Source organism: Orbicella faveolata, unplaced genomic scaffold, assembly GCF_042242905.1.
Source record: "Orbicella faveolata isolate gen_17 unplaced genomic scaffold, um_ofav_v1 contig_36, whole genome shotgun sequence".
In the NCBI taxonomy this organism is placed as follows: domain Eukaryota; kingdom Metazoa; phylum Cnidaria; class Anthozoa; order Scleractinia; family Merulinidae; genus Orbicella; species Orbicella faveolata.
In genome coordinates, this window is record NW_028301565.1 from 11,380,274 (window position 1) to 11,390,000 (window position 9,727).

General features: G+C 36.6%; 2 protein-coding genes across 2 annotated transcripts in view; both read left to right on the top strand.

Annotated features, from left to right (window-relative positions):
* Positions 1 to 624: 624 nt before the first annotated feature.
* On the top strand, positions 625 to 2,460 carry LOC110054302 (uncharacterized). Its single transcript, XM_020760686.2, has one exon. It carries the CDS (start codon positions 822 to 824, stop codon positions 2,121 to 2,123), a length of 1,302 nt encoding a protein of 433 aa, XP_020616345.2. The 5' UTR covers positions 625 to 821; the 3' UTR covers positions 2,124 to 2,460.
* Positions 2,461 to 3,919: 1,459 nt separating this feature from the next.
* Positions 3,920 to 9,727, top strand: part of LOC110054370 (sulfhydryl oxidase 1-like) — an 11,540-nt gene continuing 5,732 nt past the window's right edge. The window contains exons 1-5 of the mRNA XM_089275000.1: positions 3,920 to 4,373; positions 7,553 to 7,653; positions 8,238 to 8,286; positions 8,649 to 8,751; positions 9,287 to 9,380. Coding sequence (XP_089131126.1) covers positions 3,935 to 4,373; positions 7,553 to 7,653; positions 8,238 to 8,286; positions 8,649 to 8,751; positions 9,287 to 9,380 — 786 coding nt within the window. The 5' untranslated portion in view covers positions 3,920 to 3,934. The remainder of the gene's footprint in view (positions 4,374 to 7,552; positions 7,654 to 8,237; positions 8,287 to 8,648; positions 8,752 to 9,286; positions 9,381 to 9,727) is intronic.

Consider the following 9,727-nt stretch of genomic DNA (forward strand, 5'->3'; position numbering starts at 1 on the left):
TCTCGATAAAGTATTTGCCCCTGCATCCCATCAGGTTCTACACACGCTAGTGTTCTTCGTGTTCTTGAATAGTTTAGACAATAAGCTGTTTTCATTTGAGTGTCGAAGATAATTCGCACGTGGTTAGTTTGGTTTGATACATTACTATGTTTAGTGATTGGTTCAAAATGCCAGCGCTACTTGCCTAACCAATCAAACGTTTTTACGATGGATGGTGTGTCCTTTGTGATTGGCCAGAGTGATTACAGCGGTGGTTTCAGTTGTTTTACGACACTCAATTGAAAACTATTCTATAATTTCTCCGGCGGTCTGTGAGATTTGATTCACAGTACTAACACATTAGGTTCATCACATGCTTTCTTATTCCAAGCCCAGTAATAATGAAATTCAATGTCTTTCTCCTATCCCAGCCGTGTATGCGAGGAACCTGACTTATATTTCACTTCTTTTACTGCATTCATACGGATTTCCACATAATATATCACTTCCGAGGCTGATAATAAAGTGCTAAACTGATTATTCTCAGCCAATCAAAGATGCTCATTAAAAATACGAAAAGCCAGCAGGTGATGACTTCAACCAATCACGAACTGAGTGAGACTTGTTATATTTTTCTCTGGTTTTCAGTAATGTAAATTAAAGTATATCTCTCTGAATTCTAATGAGTTTTCAGTCGTGTATTTTATAAGAGATCGGTAAGAGATCCATATTACTGTTAAATATCGAACATTTTTTTCTGTTTAGAACTAGATATTTTGTTGTACGCTTTTTGTTTGAAGGGACCGCTGTTTATTTCTGTTTATTGTGACAAAACTGAAAGGATGAGCGAGCTTATATCTACGGCTCCCCTGTACACGAAAGATCGAGTGCATCTCACCAAGATAGGAAACATTCTGTGCACTGGAAAAGGTTGTATCGGTTGTGACAGGAAATACCAGACTGGTGAGCAGGATTTTTCGGAAATTCTCGGCGATGTCGACTCAGTGGATTTTAGCAAACAAGAGCCACGTTTTACCTCAAACCTTGATGGATTTCCGCTTAATCGCCAAGAGAAAAGTAACCGTCGGCATGGCAACACAACCCAGGCTACATGGGGTAAAAACAAGAAGGGAAAATTTTGTAGGAGAGCCACAAAACTTCCCGCGAAAGAACAAAATGTTGTCAGAGGTAATACGGTGAAAGGGACGAAAGGGACAGACGTGCTGTCGCTCAAGAAGAAAATTAATCGAGCAGATTCAACTGTTATTCATAGTGACAATGATCAGGCTAAAAGGTATTGTCATGGAGTAAGTATGAAGACCGCTCCTCAGACGAAACTCAAAATACAAAGAAAAAATAAATCGGTATCTTTTGCGGCTCCTCTCGTCAAACAAGAGACGTTTACCATTGAAGAAAATACTGGAAAATCAGCGGAAAAAAGTCTTCTAGACCTAAAACCTAAACAAATAACCGCCGCTCAGCAATTGCGTTGTTTTCACGGAAGATTGAAAACTTATCCACCGTTCGAGGAAAAGAAGACAAATTTTTTACAAATGCTTCATAACAGCAGTGTAGGGATATTCGATATTGAATCAATGCAGAACAAAAAATCGTCCAAGTGGGTGCAAGAAGTCTTGAAATCAGGTTCAAAAGAAGAAGAATTATTCCCACAAATACATAGCAAGATAACAGGAGGAAGTGATTTCAAAAGGACTGCAAAAATTGCGAGTGAACAAAGAAGCACACGCAAAGGAAGCCACAAAAAAGAAAGCGCTAAGGAGAAGAAGTTACCAAAAGCATCTCCAAGAGAGAGCTTTGCTCCAGTAGATGACAGTTCCTCTGTTCTTGTCTTTGAACATGAACACGAAGAAACAAAAGCAAAAGATGAAAGTCTTCATAAACTCGGTTTTAAAGCACGACGGAGTGAAAGAACTAAGAGTTTTCCTGACGTTTCAATATTGGAAATCGCCGATTGTCTCGAAGAGTTTGTTCAGTTGGGAGTTATAAAACTGATCAGTCAGGAACATGCAAATCGCTGGTGTGTTTTAGTGCGCAGCAGAATTATTCGTGATTATCTTATACAAAGTGGTGTTACCTTGCGCGGTAAGAGATTCGAACTGCTTGATTATACTGCTGCTAAATGACAATGTTCAAAATTATAATTTTCACTTAGAAGCATGCTCTAACGGTTCATTTTGCGTTTTTGAAATGAGGTTACTGGGCTATAATTTACGATCAGTGGTATTCTCAGCTTAGGAATCCTTGCAAGCCAATATCATAATATCACTAAGGGGCTTCAAGGCCCCGTTGTTTTACCTTGAATGCATTATTTTTATGATCAGGCTTGATCAGGAAATGGATTGTTATAAATCTTTCCTATATAAAGCAAGCGACAAAATGGTTGGAAACCAGATCAATTTGACAAAGAGATTCCATGTTGCTGTGAGTCTGTTCAGTAATAGAACGCAGATGACGTCAAAATGTGGTAAGAACAAAAATATGGCACACGAAGCGATAGCTGAGTGTGTCACTGATGTCCTTACCATATTTTGACTACTTTTGTGATCTGTTACCGAACAGATGCATAGCAACATGAAATCTGTCTGTGGTATATAATAAAAAGAAACAAAAAAGAATGTCAATGACGTCATCTCTACGTCTGTTCTATAAAAATACAATAATAATTATGACTTATTATATAAAACCTTTGTAGTGCATGCTAACTGCAGACTAGCTCATCTCTGTTTGAAAATGCAAATCGTAATTTATATCATAGACAAATCCCAAAGCAGCAAAGATTAAAAGATTACTCTTTCAAATATAACACGAAAGTGCAAAAAGGTTGAGAACATTATTATGATTAATTGTGATCCCACATAGACAGGGGGGTAGGCAGACCCCACCTTTCTTTTCTAGCCCCATCCTGTTCTGCAAAGGGTCAATTTTTATTCCGTTGGGCACTTTTTTTCTATCCGGGCCCGCCCAATCTTTTTTGCCCTGTCGGACCCCCACCTTGTATAGAATCTGGTTCCGCTTCTGAAAGGCCGTGGTGATAAACAATTTCACACAAATATCGAATCGCTTCCTGGCCAGGATGGAGATAGAATTTGTGTTTCCGATGGACTAACGTTGGACGTTTAGACGCAGCAGGGGTCTCTACTTTTCTAACTTATCACAGTGGCCGTTTTTATACCATTACAGAAAGATAATTCGTCTCAGAATGTAGTTATTTTCAGAACTTCCGTCTCCAATGTGGACCAGTGTGAAAACGGGCAATAAAAAATCCTACCAGCATCAGAACCTGTAATTTCATTTGCTTCCTTTTCCAAGGTTCAGTGTTTGTGTTTTTTGTTCTATTGTTCTCTCAACCAATCATGCTAAGCCTTTCGAGAGGTGCCTGGCGCCTACCAACACTGGAACCTGGTGAAGGGTTTATCCATGAAATGTTTATTTTTCATGCAGCAGTTTCAGATTTTCCGATATGTTTTTGATTACGGTAACTCTGACTAAACTGGATGAAACAAAAGACTTCTCTTTAGTCTGTTTAGATACAGCTTATCTCGGGTCTATCTAAGTGTTGATTCTTGTTTATTTATTTATTAAAAAAAAAAAAACATTGGAAAGCAATTTCGGAGTTATGCCTGCATGTATCTTTAGAATTTTCATTACTTCATCGCCTGACGTTAGAATTTTCAGACTAGCCACGAACAATGTATTATCACAAGTCACTGTCAGCTTTTATTGTCAAGATTTTGTCGGTTCTTTAAATTTCACAGGTATGAAAAAATTTCACGCAACTGCCCTGGCACAATTCAAGCAAGCTGACAACCTGTTCAACGACTGACTGCTCATCCGAGGCTCCAAGCGACAAACAACTGTTTTCAATGACGTGTCATTACGAAAATCAACCCTTTGAAATTACGATTTATGTTTCCTTTCGTTAAACACTATTTCAATGATTTGTTTCCAAAAGCTGCATGAAACACTGGACGTCGCCTTAGTTCTGTTCGTACAAAGATTGTTGGGCTCAAAGTTTCGACTCTTCTGTTGTTGGACCCCGGTGTTAGACCTTCTGTTAGGCCCGTCAAATCCTGAGCCCACACAAGATCATCAGCGGTGTACCACACAAGTTGTCATGAAAAACATGGCCGAACATTGTACAGGATACATATGCAGTTGTTTTGTAGTTTGTTTTGTGTTTTTTCTTTCTTGTAGACTTTCTTGTGGCGTGTTATATTCATCCGCCGACCACACAGTTCTCTTAGAAAACGATACAATCTCGAGTGTAATTCACAATAGCCAAACGGCATGGGTAGTAGAATTTTATTCCAGTTTTTGTGGACATTGTCACGCATTTGCTCCGACATGGAAAAAGCTGGCAAAAATGGCGAAAGGTGAGTTCACGACGATTGATATATATCCTCAAATAGAAGGTTATGGTGATGCAAAACGATTCAGCAACAGCGAAGGTATAGCAAGAGACAGATTGCTGAAAAGCGATCCATCTGCCCGGTTGCTCGTTCTTTGTTTAGATCTGATATATTTTTAATGACATCGCGAAGCCGGGCGATCAGACAAAGAAGTTAAAGGAGAAAAAATTCAACGATATTGTTATGTGGAAAAGAATTATTCCCAGCTCACTCAGTTTTGTTTTCAAGGAAGGAGATAATTTGCTTTAGTTCGGTCGATTCAAAGAATCTAAAATTAGTCCACTAACGTCAGCTGCGGTTCCTTGTTCCTGTTACTTGGGAGCAATAAATTAATAATCAGCAACAGGAAAGGGAAATTCAACACAACACAGTTAGTGGCACAATCTTTTTCTGTTAATCTTTATTCGTTGTGGGGATAACTAAGGTTTAATGCTGGTGCGAACTTAATTCGCACGTACTACAATATACTAAATATTGGTTCGCGGGTTGATGAAGTTAAATTATGCGAAGTAGAAGTAAACATGAGGGAGAGTTGATTTACATTGAAATTAAACGCTTAAACAGCTGACCATATGGAACCCCGTGCTATAGAAACGGTTTTTTTATGACTTACAGTATTTTATTCTGGGATCCTGTATTTTTTGAGTTGTATTTTTCTCGATTTTCAGTTCATTTGGGAGTCCCGTGTTTTATTGAAACCAAATTAAGTTAAGAATTTTTTTTAAACAATTATGGTGCCAGGGAACTTTGAAGGTGCAATTGTTTTACTCAATATCTTATTCTTCCACATCATAGGTGTCTTAAGGTATCAGCATACCCCAAGATTGACCATTTTTCAAAAAAAAAAAAATGTTTTTTGCTCTTTCAGATAGATCTTATAGCGATCTTTCATTTAAAAAAATTGTATGAAAAAAGATTGATTCTATGCAAAGTTACAAACGAAAAATGTTTCTTTGCATAATTATCTCTAATTGATATTTGTTGACGGGTTGTCACAAGAAGTAAACTTGTATTAAAAGTTGCGTAACAGACTGCCGCATATAAACGATTACCAAACGTTTGTGTTTGGTATAGTTGACAACCTGGTCTGGGTGTTCTCCGTTTGTAGATTGTTGATTTAAGCTTAAGTTATATGCCGTTGAAGAAATGCAAAAGTTCGTGTCCATTTGCAAGTAGAAAGAAAGCACCACAGAAGAAAAATTCTGGGGAAAAAGTTTCAAAAACATTCGATGAGAATTGGGCTGATGCGTTAGCTGCTAGCTTCTGCTTCGAGCAGAAGAAGTTTGCTTGCACTGGTCAAGGAAGATGTTTGAAATTTTTCTAAGCATTACTTCCTTGACACTCTTTAAAACGTGAAAAAAAAAAAAAAAAAGAACAAGAGCAAAGACAAAACAAAAATGACTGAATGGTTAAGCTTGTATACACAGCAATCCAGACCATGTGCCAAGTCAATATTTCGTGTCCAGGGAAAATTATTATTTGAAGAAAATTTAGTTAGAATTCTACTTATTGAGTGATTTGATTATTTGCTCTGGATTTCTATTATGTGATAGCTGACTCAGCTATCACCTCATAGAAATCTTGAGCTCATAATCAAATTTTCGCATCATAGTGAATAATAGCTTGGCCAATCATGGTTAGTGCACAGAACTCCAGATCTTGTAATACGGGTTTGAGCATTAGAAGAGGCTACTGTAGCTTATCTCCACTCAAGAGTATCCATGTGTTCCTGTGAATTGGTAGGGAAACCTGATAAAATAATGGGGGGTGAATATGGGAGGCAACCATACAGGGGCATACCATCCAGGAGCAGTAGTAAGACACTTCCAATCACTTTAACCCATTGACTGTGCCGGCTGTAATCGCCTGTGACTAGCATTGGCCTTTGTTCCACTTCTGACGTTATCACCTAGCATCACTTATACTCAGATTCTGTAGGAGGAAAAGATCTTTCCAGTGATACCGAGATCAGAGTGATTGGGTTAATAGAGCCAAAAATGTGTAAAAAAAAAAACGCTCAGAAATTTGAGGGAAAGGCTCAGAGCAAAATTTCCCTCGATTATGCCTGGCTACTCTGTGGTAAAAATTTCCTGTCTCAATGATGCTTTCTCAGAAATTCTTGAACTGGAAGCAAGCCCAGAAGAAGGTCAACAACTGCGGCAAAAAGATAAGAAAAGGAGAAAAAGAAAAGGCGACAAAACAATTTAAAAAACCGAACAGCTTTAAGATGTAGGTCACTTTCTCGTCCAAAGAATCTCAAAATTTTGATTTCTGCATATGCCCGAGCAAAAATGTCATAAAATGTGATGCCAGGGGAAAGAAAGGCATGCCTTTTTGAGTAGATTGGAGCTAATTTGGCCTATAAAATGTCCAAAACATGTGTTTTTGCGAAAAATCTCCAGGTGTCAGTGGGTTAAGCTGTATGGAGACCAGATGTGTCATAGTAAGTTCTGGCCTGATATGTTTTTTTTACCTAGACTTGCCAAAAGGTGTGAATGATATCATATGTATTTAAGAGATATTCCAGTCTCTATACCAGAGGAGCAAAACTACACAGACATTCCCTTCTCGAATCCCTCACAACAGTACAAAAAGAGTTTGCCAACTTAGAACAGATAAGTTCTGTCTAGGTTCTTCTGTCAATCAAAAAGATCAAACTTTCTCTTTGAATTCTATCATTTGCATCACCTACTGTACACCACTTTTATAGCATGCTCTATAGAATATTTTCTTTCATTCCCTGATGATGCCCTAGAACGGCAAAAGCTTGGAATTAAAATACAGTACAGTAGCTCAAGGCCTCAATTGAATCAATATATTTATTTCTCTTTGGAAATTTCTACTTAGGTCATGATTTACATCTTTTAGAAATGTTTCATACATAGTGCAAATACTTTATGAAAAGTTTCTACTTTGGTAGGAAGGTGCTACTCCCTGGGGTGAGAGATCTTTAGATTTAATGTGACATGAAACTCTGAAGGATTATTTGGAGAAGTTGAAATTTGGATTTGAGAATTTTTCCCAGCAGTATTTCTTTGGGTTCAGTGAAATTTCTTTTAGGTTAGTACTGTGTGTTTTTCACTCATTGTTCTTTATAGTCTCCATGTTGATATTAATTATAAAATTTAATTGATTTGCTTTAGACTGGAGACAGCTTATACATGTTGCTGCTATTGATTGTGCAGAAGAACGTAATCTCGCCACTTGTGTCCATTATAACATAGAAGGTTATCCGTCTGTAAAGGTATGCGTGATTTAGTATTTGAATGCAGCTGGTATTATTACCTTGCAGGAACCTTGTCTATATTGGTCCTTTCAAGGACTCTGTTGTGTGACTCCCTAAAAAGTTGCCATTAATAGTATTTTCCATTTGTAAAAGTATGCTAAAAACCTAGTTTTCTGTTTCAAGTTATTAGCAATAAATAGATGGCATATGAGGATCACAGTTACCTTGCCTTATGTAAACACATTAGAAAGTTTGAGAGAATTCAAACTTTTATGTGAAGCAGAAGGTATCGTCTTGAGATATTTCCTTTAATTAATAATGAAATAGATGCAACAAAATCTAGTGAAATGTCATACAGTCAGTTATACCCTATGCAATGTTACTACCGGTACCTAGCCAAACGTATATTATAAGTACATAATTTTGTTTGGTTAAAGTTTTTTTGTGAGGTCTACAAAAAAAAAGTTTTCAATCTATCACAGCGTACATACAGATTTCTTACATCTTATTTAGAGTGATAGTGAGATAGAGTGTTTTCTAAGGTATTGGTCAGCTCTACATTCTTTAGAATCACTCTTTGTTTATTTTTCTCTTTTGAACAGTTTTTTAATGCTTCAGCTCCCATCTCTAATCTAGGAGAAACATATCTAGGTATGCTCTGTGAAAAATCCTTTGTTTCTATAATAATTTTTAATTAACTACTTATTTCACTTCTAAATATACGTATATTGTATTTTTGATATACCGGTAATTGTAGAATGTGAAATAAAGATATTGTATTGCATTGCATTGCATAGTATAATTGTTATGTGGAATGTAGTCAAAGTAGGTAAAAACTGAGAGTGGGCAGTCAAGTTGTTTCAGCAAAACTCAGTGGATGTTAATTTGTATTAAACATCAAATTCAGTAAAACTGACTTATTGAAAGTTTTGTATTGGTGTTATTTAATTACATGTATAGTAGTTGTATTCTGGTTGAACTCATGTTACATCTAATGTTGTTAACTCAAACAGGAGAGAAGACTCTACTTAATCTTCTTCATGAAATGGTCAAGGTAGCTGAACTACAGAAGTCTTTAGGTTTGGTTCGTGCAGATGTGGATTTCATACCCGTAGGGTAAGGGCTTTTGGATACGTCAATGTTTTAAATTAGTAATTTTAGTTGCGATAAGATGTTAATCAACTTTTGCATAAGCATGGGATAATCAGACAGACAGATTGGAGCTAATTTGGCCCATATCCAGCCTGAAAACCTCCAAAATGTCCAAAAACTGGGTTTTTGGCAAAAAGCTCTGGGAGTCAATGGTTAATGTGAAGCTCATGTTTTACTTTTTTCTATTCATATATTTTAGAAATAAAGGTGTCTATGTCTTGTCAGTTGTTTGTATGTATTTGTGAAAACTCAAAAGCCTAAGCTACTTTGGTAACTAAGAACGTCTTAATCTGGTGTAATTTTAGTAATATTTTTTGTTTCAAATAGCTACATTGTTAGTTATTGTAGTTTTGACAGTGTTAAAATATCTAAACAGTGCAAAATAATAAAAATCTGAAATGTGGAATGTTGTCTCCAAGAAGGTGATCATTTTGGTTTCTGAGTCCTTTGTCTAAAAGCACTTTTCTTATGTTAATGTGTTTTATAATTTTGTTCAAAGGAATGAATTTGTGACCAATTTTCTGGAAGGCAGAACACCATATGATGAGCTAGCATTGATTTTTGAGGTACCAACTTCATATATTGGCCGTGAGGTGAGTTGATTGGATATTGCATTGACTTGGCTCATCATTTGCATCACCTTGTGTAGAACTAACAGCTTGTGTGTAGTATGATTTAGGGTACCATAGTTTGAGGGTGTGGAACGGTGGGTGTTACTACAAGGCAGACAAGCAAATGTTCAGTAATAATTCTGTGCCACCACTGAGAACAAATAGAATTTTTCAATTTTTTTTGTTTTTTGTTTCCTTGAAAATATTGATTGAACTATTTTCTTCCGGAGAAAAGCCCTGAAAACATACTCCATTGGATATTGTCACTGATTCCTTTACTTGTCTATGATTTTTAATTAGCTAACTTTCGATATTTTTGTTCTACTGAG

Excerpts from the sequence above, each read along its gene's own strand:
- LOC110054302 (XM_020760686.2), top strand. The coding sequence starts at position 822 with ATGAGCGAGCTTATATCTACGGCTCCCCTGTACACGAAAGATCGAGTG.